Source organism: Narcine bancroftii, chromosome 5 (genome assembly GCF_036971445.1).
Source record: "Narcine bancroftii isolate sNarBan1 chromosome 5, sNarBan1.hap1, whole genome shotgun sequence".
Classification (NCBI taxonomy): domain Eukaryota; kingdom Metazoa; phylum Chordata; class Chondrichthyes; order Torpediniformes; family Narcinidae; genus Narcine; species Narcine bancroftii.
In genome coordinates this window covers 65,738,390-65,766,369 of record NC_091473.1, presented here as the reverse complement: position 1 = coordinate 65,766,369, position 27,980 = coordinate 65,738,390, and the positions used below count along the sequence as shown (strand labels likewise).

Sequence of the window (27,980 nt, the reverse complement as noted above, 5' to 3'; positions counted from 1 at the left end):
ATCGGACTTGTCAGCCACAAACGAGCCTGCAGCTGACGTGGACTTTTTACCCCCTCCATAAATCTTCGTCCGCGAAGCCAAGCCAAAGAAAAGCTATAGAACCACTAGCAGAATTGATAAGAACAGAAAATAATATAAAAGGGATAAAAATAAAAGACAAGGAATATAAAATCAGTTTATTTGCGGATGATGTTATAGTATACTTAACAGAACCAGAACTATTAATAAAAGAATTATATAAGAAATTGAAGGAATATAGAGAAGTGTCGGGTTACAAGATTAACATAAATAAAAGTGAAGCAATGCCAATGAATAATGCGGATTTCTCAAAATTTAAGAAGGAATCACCATTCAGATGGCAAATGCAAGCAATAAGATACTTAGGTATACAAATAAATAAAAATCTCGGCCAACTATATAAACTCAATTATTATCCACTAATGAAAAAATTACAGGACGATTTAGAGCATTGGAAAGATTTACCATTAACACTAATAGGAAGGATAAACTGTATTAAAATGAACATTTTCCCAAGGATATTATACCTATTTCAGGCATTGCCAATACACTTGACAGAGAAATTCTTCAAGGAGTTAAAGAAAATAATAAGGAAATTTTTATGGAAAGGGGGGAAACCGAGGATAGCACTAGATAAATTAACAGAATGGTATAAACAAGGAGGTTTACAACTGCCAAACTTTAAAAATTATTATAGAGCCGCACAATTAAGATACCTATCAGATTTTTATCAAACAAGGGAAAAGCCAGATTGGACTAGATTAGAATTAGATAAAATAGGGGAAAAGATACCTGAACACTTATTATATAAATGGGATGAAAAATTGGTACAACATAGAAGTTCTCCAGTATTACATCATCTACTCAATATTTGGAAAAAGATTCATATAGAAAGGAATAAAACAAATTATCAATTACCAAAACTAATATTGACACAAAATAAGTTACTCCCTTTTACAATAGATAACCTTTCCTTTAGAGAATAGGAGAAAAAAGGGATCAAAAGAATAGAAAATTGTTTTTCAGGAAATAGATTATTATCCTTTGAACAAATGAAAGATAAATACAATATTACTCAAGATACAGTGCTGGCATATTACCAATTGAGATCCTACTTGAAGGACAAATTAGGAAGCAGTCTGAGTTTACCAGAGGGAAGTAACTTTGAATATGTGATTACAGATACAATGATAATCAAAAGATTTATAACAAATATGTATATCAAACTGCAAGAAAAGGAGAATGAAGAAACAAATGGTAAAACTAAACAAAAATGGGAACAAGATTTAAATATAAAGATAAAAAAGGAAACATGGGAGAAGTTATGTTCTGGAACGATGAGAAATACAATAAATACGAGGTTACGTATGATACAATATAACTGGATACACAGGCTATACATTACACCTCAAAAGTTAAATAAATGGGACCCAACAGTATCTGATAGATGTTTTCGATGTAAAAAAGAAATGGGAACAACAATTCATGCAATATGGACATGTAAATAAAATTACAGAAAACAATATACCAAAGAATCCAGAGATCTTCCTCATAAGTAACATAAAAAACAAAGAATTTGGAATTGATTTGGATGGTGCACAAAAAAGATTTGTTAAGATAGCTCTAGCCATAGCAAAAAAATGTATTATGTCAACCTGGAAATTGGAAGATAATTTGAAAATACAACAATGGTATATAGAAATGAATAAATGTATTCCATTAGAAAAAATAACATATAGTTTAAGAAATAATATTGAAATATTTGAACAAATATGGGAGCCTTACATGAAACACAATAGAGAAAACCTACCGGGGACATTCACTACCTAAATTAACGAAAGGAGAAGGAAATGAAAAGAATTGACTCAGTGGAATTTCTTGTTTATTTTTATTGAATGACAACATTGTTTGACTGGTTTAATGTATCCAAGATTTTGTACTTTATATGGACGGGGGGGGGAGGTAGGGAGGGTGGGATGGGAGGAGGGAGGGGGGGGAGAAAATGGCACTGTATATATTTGAAAAGGAAAAAGTATATATCATGGTTAATGTGGTTTATGGTGTGAAAAATAAAAAAATTTAAAAAAAACAAATGAGATCACTAAAAGAATGGTCATCATTAGAATTTAATGGAATTAAAAGGAAAATGAAAAGAATAGAAGATAAAATGCAAAGGTTAGAACTGGTAATGACAGAAATAGGGAAAAGAGTAGAGAGTGTAGAAGAGTGGGAAACAGCTGTAGAAATGGAAGTGAATGACTTAAGAGAAAAATTGGAAGAGTGAGAAAAAAAATAAAGAGACACAAGAGTTGTTATCTCAGAAAATTGATATGTTGGAAAATTATAGTAGGCAAAACAACATAAATATAGTGGGCCTGAAGGAGGGTGAAGAAGGCACAGACATGAAGGAATTTATAAAAGGATGGATCTCGAAGGTCCTGGGAGTGACAGAAATGCAGTAAGAAATGGAAATAGAAAGGACACACAAAGCATTAGCTCCAAAACCACAGGCACATCAAAAACCAAAATCCATCTTAGTAAAATTTTTGAGATACACTACAAGATAAAATATACTGGAATGGACAAGGAATAAAGTTAGAGAAGATAATAAACCACTGGAATACAAGGGTCAAAAAATATTTTTTTTACCCAGACATAAGTTTTGAACTCTTAAAGAGGAGGAAGGAATTTAATACAGCGAAATCAACTTTATGGAAAAAAGGTTATAAATTCATATTAAGACATCCAGCTGTGCTTAAAATATTTATACCCGGGGAGCAAAACAGACTGTTCTCGGATCCAGAGAAAGCGCAAGAATTCACAGAACGTTTGCAGGACCGGAGAAGAGATGTAACAAGAATGAAGAACGGCGATAAAGTATATATAAAAGATGTAAAAACAATGCATATGTAAAGAACTAAATAGGGAAAAGAGAAGGGAAGGAAGGGAGTAAAGGGGGGAAAAAGAGAGAGAGCTTTGTTATATGTGATTTTTAAAAAAGTGTTTTCTGGAGAGGGCTGGGTAGAGGGGGAATGAAAAGGAGAGTTGTGGTTGCCCGGCAAGGGATATGGGGCAACTCGGGGGGGGGGGGGATTTTTGGGGTTAAGGTATTAGTGGATGTGGGAACTGCGGGGGTACTTTATGTCTTAAATGTGTTGTTGTACATTAAGTGTAATAAGAGAAAACTAAGAGATGAAAATGGGGAAAAGGGGCGTGGAGGTGGTGAAGAGGTAGAAAAGAGGTATATGCAAGATATAAGATAGCCATGTTGAACTATATGACTATAAACATTAATGGAATACATAACCAAATTAAAAGGAAGAGGCTACTAAATTTATTGAAGAAGGAAAAAATAGATATAGCATTTGTGCAGGAAACGCATCTAACTGAAGCAGAACATGACAAACTAAAGAGAGACTGGGTAGAACACTTAATGGCAGCATCCTATAATTCAAAAGCTAGAGGTGTAGCCATACTAGTTAACAAAAATGTACCAATCAAAATAGAGGAGGAAATAATAGATCTAGCAGGGAGGTATGCAATGATAAAGTGTCAAGTATACTCAGAATTTTGGAATTTGCTCAATATATATGCGCCTAACGAGGAGGATCAAAAGTTTATGCAGGATTTTTTTTTGAAGATTGCAGACACACAGGAAATATATTGATAGGAAGGAATTTTAACCTTAATTTGGACCCAATGTTGGATAAAACTGGACAAAAGACAAGTAAAAAGAATAAAGTAGCCAAATTTATGGTTACATCAATGCAGGAAATCAAACTTATGGATATATGGAGGAGGCAACACCCAAGAGAGAAGGAATTTTCATATTATTCGAGTAGGCACAAAACTTATTCAAGGATTGATATGTTTTTGTTGTCAGCCTATATTCAAGGGAGAGTTAGGAAAACTGATATAAAGCTAGACTATTATCAGATCATTCACCCCCTATTATTAGCAATAGAACTGGAGGACATCCCACCAAGAACATATAGATGGAGGTTGAACTCCATGCTACTTAAAAGACAGGAATTTAAGGAGTTTATTGAATGCCAAATTAAAACATATTTTGAAATAAACATACGATCAGTGAAAGACAAATTTATATTATGGGATGCAATGAAAGCCTTCATTAGAGGGCAGATAATAAGTTATGTGACTAAGATGTAAAAGGATTACTATTGGGAAATAGAGCAGTTGGAAAGGGAGACAGTAAGTACAGAAAAGGAATTAGTAAAAAGAGATGATATAACAAAAAGGAGAGAATTGGCAGACAAAAAAATTAAATATGAAACATTACAAACGTACAAGGTGGAAAAGAACATAATGAAAACAAAGCAAAAGTATTACGAACTGGGAGAAAAAAACACATAAAATATAAGCCTGGCAACTTAAAACAGAACAAGCTAAAAGAACTATACTGGCATCAAGGAAAAAGGATAAATTACATATAACCCAAAAGAGATTAATGAAAATTTTAAGGAATTTTATGAACAAATGTATCAAACTGAGAATGAGGGGAAAGATGATAAAATAGAGAATCTTTTAGCTAAAATTGAACTGCCAAAATTGCAAGAAGAGGAATAAAACCATTTGAAATAGAGGAAATACAGTATATATTAAAAAAGATGCCGAACAATAAAACACCAGGAGAGGATGGATTTCCAATAGAATTTTATAAAGCATTTAAAGAGTTATTAATTCCTCCTCTCCTGGAAGTAATGAACCAGACAGAAGAAACACAAAACTTGCCAGATTCATGTAAGATAGCAATAATTACAGTAATATCAAAGATGGGGAAGGATCCATTAAGACCAGCATCATTCAGATCAATATCTCTACTTAACTCGATAATAGCAAAATTATTAGCAAACAGATTGGCCAATTGTGTACCTAAAATAGTAAAACAAGATCAAACAAGAAAAGACAAACAGCGGACAATGTTTGTAAACTTATTATTCTAATCCACGCAGTTCAAGGAAATAAGAAACCAACAGTGCCTGTTGCTCTAGACGCAGAAAAAGCCTTTGATAAAGTAGAGTGGAAACTACTTATTTAAAGTATTACAGAAGTTCAATCTACCAGACAAATATATAAATTGAATTAAAGCATTGAATAATGGACTGTTGGTGAAGGTAACAGTAAATGGATATGTATTGAGTCACTTTAAATTAAGTAGGTCAACTAGACAGGGATGTCCACTATCCCCCTCATTTTTCACTTTTGCAATAGAACCTTTGGCAGAACTGATAAGAATAGAAACTAAAATAAAAGGGATAAAAATAAAGGAAGTGTATAAAATCAGCTTATTTGCAGATGACATTATAGTATTCCTAACAGAACCAAAGGTATGAGTAAAAGAATTACATAAGAAACTGAAGGAATATGGAGAAATATCGGGGTGCAAGATCAACGTAAATAAAAGTGAAGTGATGCCAATGAGTAACGCAGACTATACAGAATTTAAAAAAGAATCACCATTTAAATGGCAAGCACAAACAATCCGATACCTAGGGATCAGGTTAGATAATAACTTAAGCCACTTGTACAAACTAAATTATCAGCCACTAATAAATAAATTGCAGGAAGACTTAGAACATTGGGAAGTATTACCGCTAACATTGAGAGTGAGGGTAAACTGCATTAAAATGAATGTGTTCCCAAGGATACAATACTTATTTCAAACATTACCAATTCCTTTAACAGAAAAATTCTTTAATGAACTAAAGAGAATAATAAGGAAATTCTTGTGGAAAGGGAGGAAACCAAGGGTACCATTAGATAAATTAGCAGAGAGGTTTGCAGTTACCAAATTTTAGAAATTATTATAGAGCTGCACAATTAAGGTATTTATCAGATTTTTACCAGACAAGGAAAAACCAGATTGGACTAAGATAGAACTAGATAAAATAGGGGAGAAGGTACCGGAACATATACTATATAAGTGGGATGAAAAGCTGGTGCAATATAAAAACTCACCAGTACTGCATTATTTACTTAATACATGGAAGAAGGTCCATTTAGAAAGGAAAAAGAAAACGAATCATCAAATACCAAAATTGTTCTTGACGCAAATCCGCTAATCCCTTTTACAATAAACAACCTTTCCTTTAGAGAATGGGAGAGAAAAGGAATCAAAAGAATAGAAAATTGTTTTTTGGGAAACAATTTATTAACATTTGAACAGTTGAAGTACAAATATGAAATAACTCATGTTACAATGTTTGCAAGCTTATTTAAAGGATAAATTGGGAAACAGCTTGAGATTACCTGAAGGAAGCAGCTTTGAATATGTGATTACAGACACAATGATAATTAAAAGATTTATAACCAACATGTACATTAAGCTGCAAGATAAGGAAAATTATGAAACAAGCAATAAACACAAACAAAAGTTGGAAAAAGACTTAAATATAAAAATAGAGAATGAAACATAGAAAAAGTTATGTTCTGGAACTATGAAGAATACAATAAACACAAGGTTACACATGATACAGTATAATTGGTTACACAGGATATATATTACTCCTCAAAACTTAAAAAAATGGGATTCAACATTATCGGATAGATGCTTTCACTATAAGAAGGAAATGGGATCAACATTACATACAACTTGGACATGTACATTTTGGGAAGAACTAAATCAGATACTAAATAAAATTACAAAAAATAACATACCAAAAAAACCAGAGATATTTCTTTTAAGTAACATAAGAAGTAGAGAATTAGGCCTCAAATTGGATAAAGTGCAAAAAAAATTAATTATGATAGCCTTAGCGATAGCAAAAAAATATATAATGTCAACTTGGAAAATCGAAGAGAGCATGAGTATACAGCAATGGTACATGGAAATGAATAAATGTATTCCTTTGGAAAAAATAACATATAATTAAAAAAATAAAGTCACAATGTTAGAACAAATTTGGGAACCATACATGAAACATATCAGAGAGAGCTTGCCTACGACCTCCATCCCCTAAAATGAGAATGAAAATGTTAAGAAGACAAAACGACTAGATTCAGTGTGTAATAAATAGATGACGCATTTTCTTGTTTATTTTCCTTTGTGTGAAGATATTGTTTTATGGTTTTATTGTATTGCATATGTTGAATATTTATGGGTTTGGAGGGGGGTGGGTAGAGGGGAGGGAGGGAAAGGGGGGGGGAAAGGGAGAAAAGACCACTGTGCAAATTTAATGAGAAACATTGGTACATATTTTGGTTGATATGGCTCATATTGTGAAAAATTAAAAATTTATTTAAAAAATGATGCTGTGTGCAGGGTGGAGGAGGTCCTCAATGATTTTACATGCCTTCTTCAGATAACAATCCTAGTAGATCACATCGATGTGGGGTGGGGGCAGTGGGAAGAGAGACTCCAGTGATCCTCTCTGCCACTCTTACAGTCCTTTGGATTGACCTCTGATCCATTTCTCTGCATCAACTTTCCACACTGTGATGCAGCTAAACAGGACGCTCTCCAAAGAGCTCCTATAGAAGGTTGACATAATGGTGGCCGGTGGCCTTGCCCACTTTAGTCTTCTCAGGAAGTACAGTTGCTGTTGCCCTTCCTGATAAGTGAGGAGATGTTGAATATCCACAAGTGGGTACGAGATAGGAAAGGATTAGATTGCTGTGGCATGGTATCTTTTGTATAGGTCAGCACAACATTGTGGGCTGAAAGGCCTATACTGCACTGCAACATTTTATGTTCTTTGTTCTAATGGTCTACCAGGGGTGGCCAATCATTTTTTGGATGTGGGTCACATACAGAAAAATATGAGGAGTCACAGCCTAACAATATTAAGCCCAGCAATTTTCAACCAGTTACAAAGCAAGAAAAACTGTGTTCTTAGACCAGAAAACCCCTGTGCCATTGAAAATTCATTTTCTATCAAAATAACTATATGGCCATTTACATTACAGTAGATTTTTAACTGAGGTATTTGATTTTTTTTAACTGGGGTAAATGCTTTCATCAATGAATACCATTTCATGGGTCAGTCTAGTAGTTGTTCAAAATGGCAATGACATCTAGTGTTGAAACTATAAAGTGCAATTTATTGTAAGAGACTATGTTCTAATGGGCCGCTTAAAAATAGGCAATAGGCTGAGATTGGCCAGGGCCATAATTTGACAACTCCTGGTCTAACTTTTTGGCATTGGGTTTCATATACAACTCATGGATAACACAGCTACACATACATCGGAAACTTTCCACTCAGCCAGTTAGTGCAGCAGTTAGCGCAACAGTATTACAGTGCCAGTGACCTGGGTTTGAATCCGCCACTGTCTGTAAGGAGAATGTACCCTCTCTCCATGACCTGCATGGGTTTCCTCCCACATTCCAAAGACATATGGTCAAATGTGGGTATTTGGACTCTGCAGTCTCATGGCTGTTACTATGTTGTATCTCTAAATTAAATTAATATTTCCCATGGCCAAACTCCTTGTTAACTTTACTAACAAATTGACTGGAAGCTTGCAATATGAAAGCTGGTTAACAAAATCCACGCCACACATTTCCCACCACGATATTAACGTCTGCACAATCCATCTGTTGCCACTTCCCATCACAGTAGCTCTGTAGAACTGGCGATGACCAGGATGCATCCACAGAAATCCTTTGGAATGAGGATGGGGAATCAATGGAAGCAAAGAACAAATTTCTTGTAAATATTTCCACATTTATTACTCCATTGCTAGATTTGAGGAAGATGCTGAGATTAGATTTCAACAGTCATGGGTAACGGTGAGCTAAATTTTGTCACTTGGGCAACAGGTCAGGCCTTTATCAGAAGCTCAGCAGATCACACAAAATACATAGGAAGTAAAGGGTAACCAAAGATTTGGACCTGAGCCTTTTGCCACACCAATATAAAAAAATGTTCTGTCCTCAGTGGAGGCTTTACCTTCGACCCTTTCTCAACATATTCTATGCATGCTATATTGCCAATATCATCTTCTGCTGTCTCTGTCTCTTCTTTAACAGGATTCTCCACTCCACAGTGAAGATCCATTCTCCTGCCTTACGCATTCTTCTTCCTCTTGAATACCTCGTTCTGGCCTTCTGCCAGCTCTGGATCTTCCCTTTTCCACTAAAACATTAACTATCTCGACTTCACTCATTGACATAAAAACATGCCTGACCAAGAGCTTCGGCCTGAAACATTGGTTATCCTTTACTTCTTGTGGATGCTTTGTGACCTGCTGAGTTTATCCAGCACTTTTGTATATTGCATCTGACTCCAGCCTCAGCAGACATTTTTTTATGATTCTGGAGAGAGGTCATGTTGGAAGTTGTCAATGGGCTGGCCTCCCAACGTGGTCAGTGCTGAAGCCCATGTTTGAGGAGATGGAAGTATGTATTCACCGGAAAGGTAATGGTGTCTGATGAGAATTTCATCTCACTACCTCACAATTGAAGTGACCTGCACATATTGAAGAGCAAAGTGGATATGTACATCAGAAAGGAATAGAAACATATTGATAGAGTGAGTTGAAGAAAGGTTTGGGAGTGGGTGAGGGGGCTTAAGAGCCACCTATTTACATGCTATTAATTGGATGAAAATATTTCTAAACATTGTCGATATCATCATAAATCAGAAATATTGTGGATGAATGAATGAGAATTTGTAATTTGTTAATTAATTTATTTACAACATGATAGAAGCCGACTCCAGCTATTGAAACTCACGCTACCTGTATGTTTTTGCAGGGAGGAAGGAAACCGAGGCACCCAAGGAAAACTCACACAGGGAGAATGTAAAAACTCCTTACAGACAGCGCCAGATTCAAACCTGGGTCACTGGCACTGTTACAGCGTTACACTAACAGCTCTGTTAACTGTGCACCTTATTATCCTATTTTTAAATCATACACAAAAGAACAATGCACAGATGGAATGTAAGCTTCCCAGTTAGGCAAAACGTGGAAACAATTTAACTATAATTAACACATAAGATACTGCGAAGAGGCATTATGTAATAAACATAAAGGAAGAGAAAAGAAAATAAATATTCACAGGAACAATGCACAAAATGCTAGAGGAGCTCAGCAAGTCAGACAGCATCCATTAAAAAAAAAATCATCAAAAACCCTTCATCAGAAATAGCAAGAAACAAGCTTGAGAGCAGCAGGAATCAGAGAGAAAGTGGTGATAGAGGATCTCGAAGAACTGCCGTCAAAAAGAGGAGGAGGAAAACTTCTTCCCTTGAAGGGACTTGCCAGAGGACCAACAAACCAGAAGTAAACAAGAAGCCTGCAGATGTGGGAAACCTGGAGTAATGCACCAAATTCTGCAGGAAATCCATTTCAGGTTGAAACCCTTCATCAGGAATAGCAAGAAGTATTCACTGTTGGCCAGAAGTGATTTCACAGGTAATTGATTTGACATTTGTGCACAGGAGGATTCTATCTCGAAATGTTGTGAGAGGTATGACTAATGAAGCAGACTGATGAAAGAATTGACTGCATCTCTTTGATCTGAAGGGATTTATGGCATCTATCCACATCACAAAACTGGCATACATCAGCCAAAATCTTGAGCACCTCCAGTAGTGTACAACTTCTCCATGCACATGGACCAAGCATCACAAATTGTTGGGGGGCAAACCTGGTTTCACCTGAACCCACTGCATTCCAATCTTTGAGGCAGGATTGCCATCAGCTGGTATAAAACAGAAAATGAGTGTGTACCCTTCATCATACTTTTATCCAAATTGTTAGAATTCTTTCTCAAACTAATTCCCCAATCTCATTATGACACCAGCTTCTTAATGCAGTACTGCAGCAAGACAAGAATGACCACCTCCTCCACCTGACCACACAAGAGTGCCTGCAGCCTCCATACACACCCTCTGAGATACAGTGCAAAGGTGAGGAATCCACTGTGCTTGGCTCACCAAGACCATCAGATTTCAGATTTATTGTTAGAGTTCATACATGACATCACATACAACCGTGAAATTCCTTTCACCTGCAAGAGTGGCAGAATTACCACTAATTAGTAGTGCAAAAAATAAACTGTACACAGCATAGAACATGTAAACAAACAAAGAATGATAAACAGATAACAAATGTCAACAAAATGACTGTGCAATACAGAGAGAAAAGAAAATCAATAAAGTGCACAATTAAGAGTCCTTAAATGAGCCTCTGACAGTTTGTCATTGAGAAGTCTGATGGTGGAGGGGTAGCAGCTGTTCCTGAACCTGGTGGTGTGAGTCTTGTGGCACCTATACCTCTTTTCTGATGCCAGCAGTGAGAACAGAGCATGAGGGTCTTTGATAACTGCTGATGCTCTCCAATGGTAGTGTTCCCTGTAGATGTACTCAATAGCAGGGATGGTTTTGCCTGTATGTCCTGGGCTGTGTCCAAGACCTTTTGGAGGGATTTACTCTCAGGGGTATTAGTTCAGCCAATCAGCACACTTTCCACCACACTTCTGTAGAAATTTGCCAGGGTTTCTGATGTCATACCAAACCTCCACAAAATCCTGAGGAAGTAGAGGTGCTGACATGCTTTCTTCATGATGTCATTGGTGTCAGGAAAGATCCTCTGAGATGGTGACTCCCAAGAACTTAAATTTGCTCATCCTCTCCACCTCTGATCCCCCAATGATCACTGGATTGTACATCTCTGGCTTTCCTTTCCTGAAGTCAACAATCAGCTCCTTACTGATAGGAAGGATAAACTGTATTAAAATGAAAATCTTCCCAAGGATACAATACCTATTTCAATCATTACCAATTCACCTAACAGAGAAATTCTTCAAGGAGCTAAAGAAAATAATAAGGAAATTCTTATGGAAAGGGGGGGAAACCGAGGATAGCACTAGATGAATTTACAGAATGGTACAAACAAGGAGGCTTACAACTACCAAACTTTAAGATTATTATAGAGCAGCACAATTAAGATACCTATCAGATTTTTATCAAACAAGGGAAAAACCAGATTGGACCAGATTAGAGCTAGATAAAATAGGGGAGAAGATACCTGAACATATACTATATAAGTGGGATGAAAAATTGGTGCAACGTAGGAATTCATCAGTATTGCACCATCTGCTCAACATTTGGAAGAAGATTCACATAGAAAGGAATAAAATAAATTATCAACTACCAAAAATAATATTGACACAAAATGAACTAATCCCTTTCACAATAGATAACCTTTCCTTCAGAGAATGGGAGAGAAAAGGGATCAAAAGAATAGAAAATTATTTTTCTGGAAATAAATTATTATCTTTTGAACAAATGAAGGACGAATATAATATAACTCATGATACAAGGTTTGCATACCACCAACTGAAAATCTACTTGAAGGACAAATTGGGAAACAGTCTGAGGTTACCAGAAGGAAGCAATTTTGAATATGTGATTACAGACACAATGATAATTTAAAAATTTATAACAAACATGTACATCAAACTGCAAGAAAAGGAGAACGAGGAAACAAACTGTAAACCTAAACAAAAATGGGAACAAGATCTAAACATAAAGATAAAGAATGAAACATGGGAAAAGCTATGCTCCGGAACTATGAGAAATACAATAAACACGAGGTTACGCATGATACAATATAATTGGTTACACAGGCTATACACCACACCCCAAAAGTTAAATAAATGGGACCCAACAGTATCAGATAGATGTTTTTGTCATAAAAAGGAAACGGGAACAACAATACATGCAATTTGGACATGTGAGAAAGTGAAAAAATTTTGGGAAGATCTAAACCAGATATTAAATAAAATCACAAAAAGCAACATACCAAAAAACCCAGAGATCTTCCTTCTAAGTAATATAAGAAATAAAGAATTTGGACTCGATTTGGATGGAGCACAAAAAAGATTTGTTATGATAGTCCTAGCTGTAGCAAAAAAATGTATTATGTCAACCTGGAAATCAGAAGACAACTTGAGAATACAACAATGGTACATAGAAATGAATAAATGTATTCCATTAGAAAAAATAACATAATTTAAGAAATAACATCACAATATTCAAACAAATATGAGAACCGTACATGAAATACAATGGAGAAATCCTACCACGGACCTCCACCCCCTAAAATGACAGAAGCAGAAGACAACGAAATGAACTGACTCAGTATATAAAAGTAAAAGACAAAAAATTCTGTTTATTTTTATTAAGTGACGACATTGTTTAACGGGTTTAATGTATCTTATAGATTGAACTTTGAATAAATGGGAAGCAGGGGAGAGGGAGGGAGGGAAGGGAGGGGGGGAAAAGGGGAGAAAATGACACTATATATTCAAGAGAAAAATGTCTATGTATTTTGGTCAGTATGGTTTATAGTGTGAAAAATAAAAAATTATATAATAAAAAAACAATCAGCTCCTTAGTTTTGGTGACATTGAGTGAAAGGTTGTTGTTGGTGCACCATTCAGCCAAGGTTTCACTCTCGGACCTGTATACTGACTCATCCCTTCCTTTATACAAACCACTACCGTGACATCATTGGCAAATTTGTAGATGGTATTATTGTCGTACCGAATCATACATTGGTAGGTGTAAAATGATTAGAGCAGAGAGATAAGAACACAGCCCTGCGGTAGTCTGGTACTGATGGAGATTGTGGAGAAGCTCTTACCAATCTTCACTGGTTGTGGTCTGGAGGTGAGGAAACCATGACTTAATTACACAGTGGGGTGTTGAGTCCCAGGTTTTGGAGTTGCTGATCAGTTTTGAGGGGGATGATGGTACTAAATGTTGAACTGTAGTCGATAAAGAGCATCCTGACGAATGCACCTTTGCTGGCCAGGTGTTCCAGGGCTTTGTGTAGAGCCAGTGAGAAGGCATCTGCCATAGACATGTTACTATGATAGGCAAACTGGAATGTTTCCATGTCACCACTCAGACAGGAGCTTTATCACTGTTGATGCAAGTGCTACTGGTTGATTGTCATTAAGGCAAGTTACTAAATTCTTCTTGGGCACCTGTTTGATTGACACCTGTTTGAAACAAGTGGGTACCACGCCCTGCTGGAGTGAGATATTGATGATATCCATGAATGTCTTGGTAAATTGGTCAGCATAGATTTTTAATACTCGGCCAGGTACTCTACCCGGGCTGGATGCTTTCCTCGGATTCACTCTCCTGAAGGCAACACACGTCATCCTCAGACACAGATACAGATATAATAGGCTCGTCATGGACGTGGGGTGGTTCTTTGCTGTTACTGTCATCAAATTGGGTATAGGAGGCCCAATCACTTTTGGTTTAAAAATGCATCTCTTTGCAATTAGTTCTGGGCCCAATTGAAAGCAGCACCATAAACTCCATGACTACTTCTGCTAGGCATTTTTACTCAGAAACTCTTGTTTGCTGGAAAACAAGTCAAAACTAATTGGTTCAGCAGAAACAGTGGCCAGTTTGACCACTATTCCCCCTCATCCTCACCCCATGAGAAATGGTCTGGTCATTTAGTTTCTCACATTGCATATCCAAGGCAGCTCCAAAAAAAATCAAGAAAATGCAATAGTTGGGAATCTGAAACACAACGGAACATGCTGGAAATATTCAAAGGTACAGCAGCATCTGTGGTAACAGAAAAAGAGTTAATGGCTCAGGTTTCAAATCACTTGTTTGTTTTTCTTTGCATTTTACTGTCAAAGCCAGTTTTAAATGCTCTTGATAAGTTGGTACTGAACTATTTCCTTGAACCCTTGCAGTTATTCCAAAGTATGCCTTCAGTGTAATTAGGTAGGGAATAACAGGACTTTGTCAAGCAAGAGTGGTGAAATAATGATATATTTCCAATCATGTAGATACAATTGTCCCTCTGAGGTGGACCTCAAGGGTTAGGGAGATGCAAGAAGAGTAGCATCAGTGAGTACAGTGTAATTTGCAGGCAGTATACAATGCAGCAAGGTGAGCCCGTGTAGAGGGCTTAGGGGAGTAAATCAAGCGCCAATTCAGTGGACTGATTTGCCCTGGATGTTACTGAGCTTCCTGAAATTTGGTTTACAGTCAGATAGAGGGGATTTCTTCATGTTCCTGACTTCTAGACAGTGGAAAGGTTTTGGGGAGTCAGAAGGTGACTACTCTTAATATGTTGTCTATTTGGGCAGTGGTCCCGTGAACCCTGCTGGCTAGAAAAGACCCATGACTTCCACTTTCTACCCACTTCCTCTCAGGACATTTGTGATTAAGCTGATTTTTTCCTGCCGATAGTTATTGTCAGGTACTTTTTTTCTTTGCCAGCAGATGAATCTTGTCTAGGTATTGCTTCATGCAGCAAGGGGTGCTTCATTTGATTGGATCAGTTGTTGTGGGATCACCTGCCTCTATCTACTGCATGCTGGTTTTGTTGTTTCATGCACATGCAGATACATTCATCGGGTCAGTTCCTGGTATCTCAATGCTGCCCTACTCCATTCATTGTTGAACTGGGGATGTTCCCAGGCTTGACATGATCGGTTATGTGAGGGATCCCAGGCAACGAGGTTGAAAATTGCAGAGGAATACATTTCTGATGGTCTGCAATGCCTCAAAGATACTGTTTCAAACTGCCAGATCAGTTCAATGTTGTGGCTACTTGTAATGGAAGATTCTAATCGTGTTTTTTACTTTTGCAGCCTTTGCTTCTGCAAGGCTGAGAACCTGCTTGTGTTTTAGATTCAGCAGACAAAGGCTAAATTCCACCGAGGGGCCAGAGATGCTGTTATCTGATGAAAGGACATCTGTGTACCAAGAACATTTAATCTTCCTGCTTGTTCTGGTCACAGACTGTCAGAGGCCTAGCCTTGATGCAAAATAAACCATTGTATTCAAAGTGATAAGCTGAAAATTATATTATTCGATAGAAGCCTAGCATGCTAGCTTGCTCGCTTACCTTTCTTGCTGTGCTGGGAATAGGTGCTTGGGTAAGCCACGGACCCACTGCTGAAGTTTGAGACTCTCCGAGAGGTGGCAACATCTCTCAGCAAGAAGAAGAACTTCTAGAGTCCAGCCAACGTCCCGGTTGGGGGAGGTGGAGAAGCTGTTAACGGCGCCCTGACAACCTACTACAAGTGTGCAGTCGTTGCCTCGCTTCGGCAGTTGGGACCAGTCCAGGCGTTGATATGTATAGTTGGGAAGGGCTTGCATATTGTAGTTTGAAATCAGCTTTTGAATTTGTAATAAACATTTGTATAAACTGAACTGCTCTCGGTGTGTGTGTCTATTTTCTTTCGGTATCTCAAACACTGTGACCAATCTAAAACGAACAAAGTGAGAGGTACAAGTTTACCCAAGAAACTGAACTGCTCCTGGTAATGGATGCGCAAGTCCTCCAATTAGAGCAGTGATTCAGGTCAGGATCAGATCCAAACCAGCACGGATATCAAAATAAAAGCCTTGTCATCCTACCCTGTCACTCAGATGCCACATTGCTTCATATTCAAACATTTGTATGGTTGGACAGGGAAACAACAGTTGGTCAGTGGAAAAATACAAAACATTTTCAAAAGCAAATTCAGCCTGTTTAAAATATGAAATAGAAGCAAAGCCATTAGAACTTCTCTTCTATGCAGGCAGGGCCCCTGCAGAGAGGCCTTTCCTCAGGTCTGTTCACCCCTCCACTCGACGCATGAGGAAGTTCAACATTTCCACAGCTGGACAAGAGAGCAGCAAGTACAAACCAGATAAACAAATTAATGCATCAGAAAAAGAGTGTCAGACCTTGGCATCCAGAACGTGAGATGCCACATCCACAGCTGCGAGTCCTGCTGCACCAGCAGCCGCTGTCACCAGAACAGTCTCCCTGCGGGGACAATATCAATGAGTGTCTGAGCTTCTCAGAATCCGGGAGCTCATGATCAAAACAACAAGAACAAGTTCTACCTGAGCACCCATAGTGTTTCTGAACTACAAATAATATGGTATTTGCCATCACCAACATATTGACCAAAAAGGTGATTTTTAAGGACTGTGTTTTAGAAATCCTTCCCCACAAACACAGTGCTGAAAAGCATTAGCCAGTATGGAACTACGTCACCAGAAGCCTCCTAGACTTGATCATTGTTTGGTGCTACACAAGGGTCCTTAATAAGCTGCATGATAGGTGCAACAATTGCCTTGCAACTCTGCCAAATTTGTATCATCTCCATGTGACAGTTGTGGGGAGGCTGAGGAATGCTGAAGTTCAGAAGGAGCGAGAAGAGACTGCTCATTGGTTTTCACTGATCCAAGCAGAGGGGGGCGCTGTCGGGCAGCAGGGGCGGTGGGGCAGCGGGGCTGTCGCAGGGAGGCCACCTCTGTGCTACACATCCCGCCCCCTTTTGCCTTGAGAAGCTGGCACACTGCTCTGGCTACATAAAAGGACTGTGCTATTTGCATTTTTCATCGTCTGCATAAAAGGTAAATTCCCCTTTTTAAAAAAATTGAGCAGGCGATAATGTGGCTTTTGTGTATAAAACCCCTGTGGAGGCATTTTGCTCATATTCTCACTGTTAGACATTGATACATTGCCACTAGATTGGTGTGAAGTTAACGTCGAAGCATGAATGTGAAAGAGTCAGCAAGAATCCATCAGGAAGTTTGGGACTTCTACATGGGAACCTTGTACTTGACAGTTACAGAATGAATTGCCGGCAGCAGAAAATCTGACCCAATACTTTGTCCTCACTTTATAGGAAGAATGTAAAGTATGTGAGAAAAATAGAGGGTTATGGCTGAGAGGTAGGGAAGGATTAGATTGTTGTTTTAGTTCAGTTGGTACAAAAGTGTGAGCTGAAGTGCCTGTACTGTGCTGCATGGTCTATGAAACAAACACCTGGGGTGTGGGGGGGGGGGGGGGGTGGTATGTGAACTGACGCAATCTACAGAGCCAGCATCAGAGCTCAGCATTGAACCTAGGTGACTGGAGCCATGAAACAGTTCCACAGCCCACAGCCCCACTGGGGCAGAGAAGTACTTACAGCAAAGTGAAAGTCTAATTTTAAAAAAAGTGTAAACAAGATCATTGGTTGTGCATTTGTGCTGTGGGGATATTGATGGACACTGAGATTGTCCCAAAGTGGTTTGGAGTGAATCACTTCAATCTCTGGCTCAAAGTTGTTGAGAGCGAGATGACTTGAAAAGGATGATGCAAATCACGGAGGTCAGACTAATTCAAAAGCTCTTACCATGAAGCAGGCAGACACAATGAGTAAAATAGCCCTGTTCTATGATGCACACTTCTAAGTGTGGTTAACATGTTTAAGGAAAATCGAATAGAACCAGCAAATGTTGAACTGAAGTAAAATCGGAGAGATGCTTGAGCAGAAACTCCATTGCCACATGCACCTTCTCACTGCAAATCTGACAGTGGACCTTCCACAATATCTACTGACAACTACTCAGAAGTCAAATGATGACCGAATGAAGTTACTTCTCACCCCGGCTGTGTCTTCGCTCGGTGCTGCAGAGCCAGAATCACTGTGCCGTATGATACCGCCAACACAGTCGCCACCTCATACGAGATCATCCCGTCAATTGGCCACAGCAGCTGCAGGGATTTCAAGCACACATCACAGACATGCTTTAAACCAACCCAGTGTGTTGGTCATGTCACCAAGCGCTGCTGATTGAGCCCATCTCCCTCTTTCCCTCTCAATCATTCTGCAATGCCCTCATTTGCCAACCCAGTTAGCATCACCATCTATCAAGGCTCCAAACAGACCTACCAAGTGAAACAACACTTGTGAATCTGCAGGGGTCATTACTGCATCGGGTGTTCCCAATGTGGCCTCCTCTACATTGTGGAGACTGAATGCAGACTGGATGATCATTCCTAGAACCTTCGCTCTGTCTGCTGCAACAGCAAGGACCTCTCAATCGCCAATATTTTAATTCCATACACCACTGACTCCCAAACCAAGGCCTACCCACAAATTGAAGGAACAACACAAAATATTCTGTCTTGGCAGTCTCCAACCAGATAGCATGAACATTGACCTCCAATTTCCATTAATCTCCTTTCTTTCTCTATCCCTGCCTCCTTTTCTCCAGCTCCCCCACCCCTTCCCTTCCTTCTCCCTTCAGAGAGTTCCCCACTTAGCCTTCTATCCTATCGCCCATCTCATCTCCTTTCTCTTCTCTCTTCCCACCTTTATCTACCTATTACAACAAAATCCCAATTATCCTGAATTCATGCAACCAGCACAAAGAAGAAATTATATATATATATATTTTTTTTTTTAAATCGCAGAAAATAAATCAGTAAAAAATATGGGAGTTTAAAATTGGCGCTCCTAGTTTCCGGTTCGCCAATCTCACAATACACAATCTCAAGCAACCAGCATCTTATCAATCCCAATAGGTGTGAGATATTGGGGTTTTACTGTATCTCTTACCTGTTAGCCTGTGCGCTTCCCTCTAGCCCTTATTTTATCCTCCTCCCCCACCTTTTTATTCAGGTATCTCCCTTTTTTTTCAACATTTCTGACAAAAGCCTGAATCATCGGCTGCCTTTTCCTATGGGTGTTGCATGAGCTGTTGAGTTTTTCCAGCACTTTTGTGTTTTGCACTCGACCCCAGCATCTGCAGAGTTTCTTGTTTAACTCCAAATACCAAAGGGCTATTTTTTTTTTATATAAACAGCATCTGCTCTCTTGACGTTACTGGATTGCATTGACGAGTACAATAGTCGCCCCTGAACCATGGGGGATATGTTCCAAGACCACCAGTGGATGCCTGAAACCACGGATAATACCGAACCCTAAACAGGGTATGCGCCACTTAAGTCCACAATACGTTCTGTGAAAATGGGCGTTATGCAATGTGGATAACACCATATCATTTACTTACCAAAGCTATATGGGATACTGTAATGTACCTGTAAATTTTAAGTAGGGATCAATGTGGAGACTGACATGGGGCTGTGGGGAGAGAGTGGGGCAGTGGTATCAGTGTGGGGGCTGACATGGGTCTGTGGGGAGAGAGTGGGGCAGTGAGGTCAGTGGGGACTGATACAGTGCTGTGGGGAGAACATGGGGCAGTGGGATTAGTTGGGAGTGATACAAGGCTGTGAGGAGAGAGCAGGGCAATTGGATCAGTTTCAAACCGCAAGCAAATGAAACTGCGGAAAGCAAAATTGTTGTTGGGGTGGGGGGGTTCACTGTACTTCAATTAAAGCGTGTTCTGATCTTACTTGGCTATGCAGTTTGGGTCCATGCAATGCCAAACCTCGCACCCCAGTCTTTCACCATTAGATTACTAGGAGGGCAGGAGCCATATTTAAGTCAGGTGATAACTGTCATTCAGAGGCACGAAGACAGGCCAGACCTTGGGAACCTGAATGGTTCCAGTCACATTGTGACGTTTCATGGTTAACTGGAGACTGCAGATGCTGGAATCTGGAGCAAAAAATAGAATTGCTAGATGAACTCGAGCATCTCAAACATAGAAGAGTACAGCATAGGGAAAGGCCCTTCAGCCCACAATGTCTGTGCTGAACATGCTGCCAAATTAAACTAAATCTCTATTGCATGCACATGATACATACCCCTCTAAGGCCAACATGTACATGATTTAGACTAGTGCTGGTATATCCTAGGAAGTTTCCACATTCAAATAAAAAACAATTTAAAGGATTTTATTCTTTACTGTAGAAGACCGGCACTGCTGTAATGGCAACATTGCTGCTGGTGTGGACCCGCAGAGAGAGACCAGAGACACAGTACTCCCCCGCGGGGTTCAACCGCCCAGTCCGACTGCCATTAGCTCTGTACAAGCTTGAAACAGCCTGTTAAAGGAGCCGACGGCAGTATTATTCAAAATCCTGCGACTATGGGGTCTGGACCCAAGATAGCAGCACCAATTATTGGCAGCAGCCATGAAGGGTTTTAGACTCCAGGGAATGTGAGAAGGAGAAGCAGAGATGACCCATGGGATGGTGACTGCAGTGACAGATCAGTGAGGGGCTCTGTGGCTGAGGAACACACAGGCAACAGGCTTGTTGGCGACTTGAGACAAGGAACTCACACAGGCTGAAGACTGCTGGAGACTGTGATCAGAAGATTCACTGTGGTCAAAGGATTCACTGGAGAACGCTGCTTCTCTCAGGTTATAATTGTACTAGGCTGTGGACTGCTGGAAACTGGCTCGAGACTGGCTGAAAAGATACCAGGTATCAGAATCAAGATGAGAAAGTGTGCCGAGGGCGCTGAAGGGTTCTTAATCTTGTCGGAGGTTCGGATCTGGAGTTTGGGTTGATGGTTTGGACTGGAATCTGTGTGGTTGCAGAGGCTGTGGGAGTGCTAGAGGTGAATCCATGGACACTTGGTGACTCTGGGGGGACTCTCTTTTGCTTCTCTTTTTCTGACTGTAAGAGGCGCCAGCGATTTCTGCTGATGGTAATGGCAAATTAAAGGCAATTTTGCGTAATATTACACTGGGTTTTTTTTTTAACATGACAATAAAGGAATCTTGGAAGTCCTGAGAGAATTGAAGATCCTTTCAAAATTTGAAAAGAGGACCATTTTAAAACTGTAGTAAGACATAACATTTTACTATTCCCAAAGATTAGATTTTTGTCATCATTACGAGGAACCATTATGAAGGGAATCAGCCACTGAGAATGAGGTGGAAGATGAACTCTATCAAAAAATTAACAGGTGGGAATCACAAGTCGTGGCAAAGACATTGCCAGTGGTGGGAGAGTCCAGAACGAGAGGGCACAACCTTCAGAACAGAGATGAGGAGAGGTTTCTTCAACCAGAGCATGGCAAATCTGTGGAATTTGTTGCCACAGATACCTGTGGAGACCAAGTCATTGGGTAGATTTAAAGCATAGGTTGGTAATTGTTTGATTAGAAAGGGGGTCAAAGGTTATGGGGAGAAGGGAAGAGAATGACATTGAGAGGAAAAACACATCAGGCAAGATACGAATGGCACAGCAGACTTAATGGGCCAAATGGCATAATTCTGCTGGTGGTCTTCTGCCACTCAACCACAAACACAACAGCTAAAAACAATTAATTGCAAGGAGAGCCACAAATGGAGTTTGGATAATTTTTCTGAACATCATGTTCACATTGAAGCAGAAGTATAGTGATGGAATCAGCAGGTCATTAGTCTATTATACTCTCAGAGTCTTCCTTCCCACTGAAAGTGATTGACCTAAAAGTGTACATTTTTTCAGCAAAATGCCAAACAAAAATGTGCTGGAGAAACTCAGCAGGTCATGCAGCATCCATAGGAAGTAAAGAGAAACCAATGTTTTGGGCCTGGGCCCTTCATCAGGAATGTGGAAAAGCAGACAGACACCTGAATAAAAAGAAGGGGGAAGGAGGAGGAAGAAAGGGGCAGAGGAGAAGTGCCATAATTACCAGGATCCTCTGAAATTCTACATCACTCACCTTCTGGTCAAGGACGCACTCTTCTGCCATAGCCCCAAGGGAACACATGCCAATCACTCGGTCTCCCTGAACGGAAAACAAAACAGAATTCACTGGATCAATAAACCTGTGTGGTTGACAGTTCAACAGCTCTGACAGATGCTGAGGGGTGCTGACATTTCACCAATTCCCCAAAGATTGGGCAGACAGCAGAGTCCAATGCTGAACCCAGTCCAAAATCAATTTTCTTTGTGAAAGACCAGTGGTCAAGAATCATTTCCATGACAATAATCATTTGTTGAAATGAATGTTTCTTGAAATGACGTTTTGTTCATGGACATTAAATATTTTCTGATTGTTCGATTATTGGCATTTTATTGCTATTGAGATTTTCATCTTTGTGGGAGCTGAGTTTCAAGCAAAGGTTAAACAGGAAAGGACTTTATTCCCTGGGGCATTGGAGAATTAGGGTAATTTTGATAGAGGCATACAAAATTATGAGTGGTATAGATAGAGTAAATGAAAGCAGGGTTTTTCCACTGAGGTGAGGTAAGACAAGAATGAGAGGACACGAGTTAAGGGTGAAAGATGAAATGTTTAAAGAGAATATTAGGGGGAACCTTCACTCAGCGAGCTGCCATCTGAAATGGTAGATGCGAGGTCGATTTCAACATTTAAGAAAAATTTGAATAGGTACATGGAAGGGAGGGGCTGGAGGGCTATGATCCGAATGCAGGTCAATAGAACAGTTCACCGCAGACCAGATGAGCCGAAGAGCTTGTTTCTGTGTTGCAGTGTTCTATAATCCAATTGAAATAGTTGAGAAACTCCCACCAATGACCCCTCCAGTTCCTCAACTGCCACACTGGCAAGATAGAAATGACGTTCAAATCCGGGCCATGTACCTCACAGCTTGACACAGAGTATTTTGCCCAAGTCCTCCCATCCATCCGAATTGTGAAGTCTCACCTTGCCAAGCCCTGTGACATGTGTACCAACCTCCATCACTGATCCTGTGAACTCCATTCCTGCAAAGCAAAACGTAACACGCTGGGGAAATGTTTTCTCCTCAGTGTATAATTTTACTTACTAACATATCTCTTGATGCTCTGTGACAAGTGTTGTCCCAAATTGAAGTACAGAGGAAAATCTCTGCTTTCCAAAACAGCTAAAAAATACCTTCTATCAAGTAAGTGGAAGGAAAACTTACTTACTACTCCACATAAACTACACCAGGGCCATGAAAAGATCTACCTCATCTTTTTACTTTTATTATCTTTTTTTGTTTCATGGCACATTGTGCCAATATTTAACATTGTTGTTAGTGCATTTCAAGTCTCATGTTTGGCTGCAGGTACATTGTACTCATGTAAATGGTGGTAAACACTCATCTTGCATCATTTCATTTCCAGTATGCTGGAAATCTTTTGGAGTGTTCATCATTTTGTGATTTGAGAGCTTCCTTGTGTTATTTGACCAACTGACAGCAGTTTAATTCTGTGCTCCCTTCTTGCTTCTCAAAAATCGTGGTCCAGATGAAAGACATTTGCTTGTGCTCTCTTTCACTTACTTCCCTCATGACAACTTTCCAGTCTTAGCAACCTCTGCTGCAATTGTCTTTGGCCTCCAAACATGGAGCCATGGCCTCTGCTACCTGCTCAACCATCACACCCATTGTCCTGCACTCAGCACACTTTCCTCACAGACACATCTACTGTTATCTCCTCAGTTCCTGTTCTAATGCCCTGGACACAAGGGAAGCCATTGCACCCTCCTAGCAGAGTGCTGCATTATCAGAGATTCCATCCTTTAACAGAACATTAAAACATTCATCCATCAGTTCTCTAAAGATGGTCAGAAGGATCCCATAGTAAAATTGAGAAGGGAAGACCATCTATCCCTGTATGCAGGGCTTCCTCTCTGGTATAATTTCTTCTCCTTCACTGCTAAAAGTGGATTATTTCATCATTAATTGACTGCTGTTCACAGGAGCTTGCTGCATGCAAACAAGGTAGCCCATGTCCCAAGACCACAAGATTTTGAAAGAACTTCAATGATTGTAAAATATCTTGCTTTATCTTGAAAAAGATATTAATCACACTCGACATGTGCAAATCTTATTTTCCTCACTTCCTTTTTAATAATTTTCTCAAACTTGTTTTGAAATTTCTCCTTGGCAATACCACCACTATTTAGTTCTCCCAATTCTGGTCTCTCATCTTGCTGCTATTGTACGTTTAACAACTTAAACCGATCTTGTCTGAAATAAATTAAGAAAATAGCAAGAACTATATTCTGACATTAAAAAAATCTGCTTTACCTGGAATGAAAGGCAACTGTGGTCGCTCCTGATACAATCCCTGGCACATCAGAATGTCAGCAAAGTTCACACCACAGCAATGAATGTCCACTCGCACCTGATAACAAAAACCAAGCCACTTCTGATCAGACAAGTACATCAGAGCCCCAGAATCTCATTCAACTCATTTGGTTTCCGTGCACTTCACATGTTAAGAGTGCCCAGACATATAAACCATAGAACACTACAGCACAGGAACAGGCCCTTTGGCCCATCCAATCCATACCAAACTGTTATTCTGCCTCATCCCATTGACCTGCACCCAGGTACCTATCCAAATTTTTCTTAAGTGTCAAAATCGAGCCCGCATTCATCACTTCAACTGGCAGCTCATTCCGCACTCTCACCACTCTCTGCGTGAAGAAGTTCCCCCAATGTTCCCTTTAAACATTTCACCTTTCACCCTTTTTTTTGAATATTTTATTTGTTGATTTTCATAGACATATAAAATCAAACAATACAACACTCATATAACACAGAGTCTGTATTTATCCCCCTCCCCACCCCAATATGGTGATATAAATTAAACAAATACTGGTGGGGGTCAATGATCTCTACAGAAACCTAAGGAAAAAACAACCATGGTGACAAAATAACAAAAGGAATGAAAAGAAAGAGCTGAGAACAAAACTAAAAAAGCATGTCGCCTGCTTCATATCCTACTTTCTTAATCCCACTCATTTCCCCACCGGGATGGATTATTACAATACCTATATTTCGAGGGGGGAGCTGATCAAATCTACATAGCAATGTATTTCAAATAGGGTTGCTACGCTCTAAAGAATGTGTGATATTTCCTCCTGAGATTGTATGTGATTTTCTCCAGGGGAATGCAGCTCTGCATTTCCATATTCTATTGTGTGATATTTAATTGGGAGTTGAACTTCCACATAACCGTTATACACTTTCTGGCTACTGACAGGATGACCTTCACCAACTGAATTTGATATTTTGACAGTCTAAAACTCACGTCCTCAATATCTCCAAGATCTTGTGGAAAATCCACCTTTGTAATGTTTTTTCAGAATGTCATCCAGGTCCACCCAGAAGGGTCTCTCCTTTATACATAGCCAGTTGGAGTGGACAAAGGTTCCAATCTGCACACCACACCTAAAGCACATTTCTGAAATTTCTGGCTTTCATTTATATAATTTTTGTGGTGTGAGGTACAGTTGGTGCAAGAAATTGTACTGCTCCATCCTGTATCTGGGATTGATAACTCCAGTCACGATGTCCAGACGCAGGTCTTGCCACCACTCTTCATTGATTGTTGTTCCCATGTCTGACTCCCATCTTTCCCTTGACCTGTGTAAGCCTGGCTTCGGGCCCTCCCTTTGGAATATGTAATACATCTCAGAGATAAATTTACACTCATCCCCCTTTTGAATTAGAATCTCCATGTCACTACAGTCAGGTAGGGTCATAAATGGACCCAATTTTTCTCTTAAGAAAGATTTTATTTGCAGATAATAGAAGAATGTTTTATTAGATACACCATATTTATTCCTCAACTTCTCGAATGACATAAGCTGCCTTTGTTTGTAACAGTCCTCAATACACCTGATCCCCTTCTGGCACCAGGTGTCCAGGATTTTATTAGTCAGAGTCAAGGGTTTTAAATATTCAGGGTCAAAGACATTTGGGGAGATATCCCCACCTTCCATCCAATACACTGCTTTATTCTTTTCCATGTCTGAAGTACATGCTTTAATATGGTGTTATCTGTTTTCTTTGCAAATAATTTGACATCCAGCTTATATATGAATTCTCCTGCTATCTTTTCACCTACCATTTGTAGTCCAATTTGTGGCCATGAGGGGGACCTCCCCTCAAAGAATGAGGCAATAAACCTTGCCTGGGTTGAAATTAGCTAATTTTAAAACCCCTCCCCTCCCCCTGCCAAATTATAGTCACATCAACTTTTCCATGGAGATTCTAGCCACTTTATCATTCCACAGGAACTTTCTGACATATTCACTAAGCCTCTTAAAGAAGCCATGGAGCAACAAAATGCATCATGATTGAAAAAGATACTGGAGCCTTGGCATAATCTTTGTTATGACACAGTTAACTCTGTCCACCAGTATTATGGGCAGAGTCCTCCAGCTTTAAGGTCCTCTTTAATCTTCTGGAGCAAAGGGAGATACATGTGCCTAACCTTTTAACCAGAATCATCAGGACTGGACACCTGTCATTGTTCGGAATCTTCCGGATTTCAAAATCATTTTGAAAATGATTTTATGCAAATGACTCACACCTAGCCTCCACCATCCGTCCCACACCCCCCGCCCCCTTTGGCCATCTGTCACCCCCCACCCAGCCATTCGTCTGTTGGCCCCTCAACCCCCCCCCCCCCCCCCCCCCAGGGCCAGTGCCAGACTATTTTTTGCCCTCAGCCAGGCTGAGTCCAGGGGCAGGATTCAATGTGCACCTTACAGGAGGCCCTCAACTAGCGTGTCAGTCATGTGGAGGTTGGAGGCAAAGGAGTGGCCTGGGAGCTCAGCCAAAAAGGCAGTCAGCGTCGGCTGCTCGGATCCAGTGGCCAAGTGGGGCAGAAGGTTGTACACATGGTGCAATGCTGCAGGAGAAGTAGGCCATTGGAGCAGTGATGGTGAGCGCCGGCAGCTTTTAGGTGCTCCACCAGCTCATCGGGCTGGACCTCAGGCACACCTCAGCAGCGCAGCACCATCCATCACCTGCCCCCATTCAACTCCTGACGCAGCAGCAGAGGTGCAGAGCTGCCGAGCCCAGAGTTTATGGAGCGCCGCACCAGATCGTGGTGACTGTTCAATGTGGAAGCAATGGCTGTCTTCATTACCTATAATCCCCCATGCAGCTGGAACCACTCTGCCAGTGCCAGAATAGTTCCAGGTGCTTAGGGGACTATGGATAAGGTAGACGGCCATTGCTCCTACATTGAGCTAGCTGCAACCTACTGGTGCAGCGCTCCATAAAAGATAAGAGAGGGCACTCAATAGAGATGGGGACGATGAGTACTTGGGGGGGGGACGTCCCTCTGAAAATGGAGAATTTATTACGGGAAATTAACATTACTTATGTGTAAAGTCATCTACCAAAAAAGTGCCTGTTTTTGGAATTCCAGATAAAAGGTTAGGCACCTGTAATTAAGTTTGTATATGTTGCCAATCTTAGTTGACTTTTATCCCCAGATATTTAATGCCTTCTTGTGGCCATTTAAATTGACATCCCTGTTGATATTGTCTCTTATCCCCGTTCGTCAAATACATAATTTCACTTTTGTCCAGGTTTACCTTA

General features: G+C 39.8%; 1 protein-coding gene across 1 annotated transcript in view; it reads right to left on the bottom strand.

The window, feature by feature from the left end:
* The window catches only part of LOC138763461 (quinone oxidoreductase-like protein 2), a 66,586-nt gene that overhangs the window by 23,476 nt on the left and 15,130 nt on the right, over positions 1–27,980 (bottom strand). The window contains exons 3-7 of the mRNA XM_069937647.1: positions 24,666–24,762; positions 23,315–23,373; positions 22,367–22,432; positions 18,404–18,513; positions 16,707–16,788 (exon numbers count right to left, since the gene is read on the bottom strand). Coding sequence (XP_069793748.1) covers positions 16,707–16,788; positions 18,404–18,513; positions 22,367–22,432; positions 23,315–23,373; positions 24,666–24,762 — 414 coding nt within the window. The remainder of the gene's footprint in view (positions 1–16,706; positions 16,789–18,403; positions 18,514–22,366; positions 22,433–23,314; positions 23,374–24,665; positions 24,763–27,980) is intronic.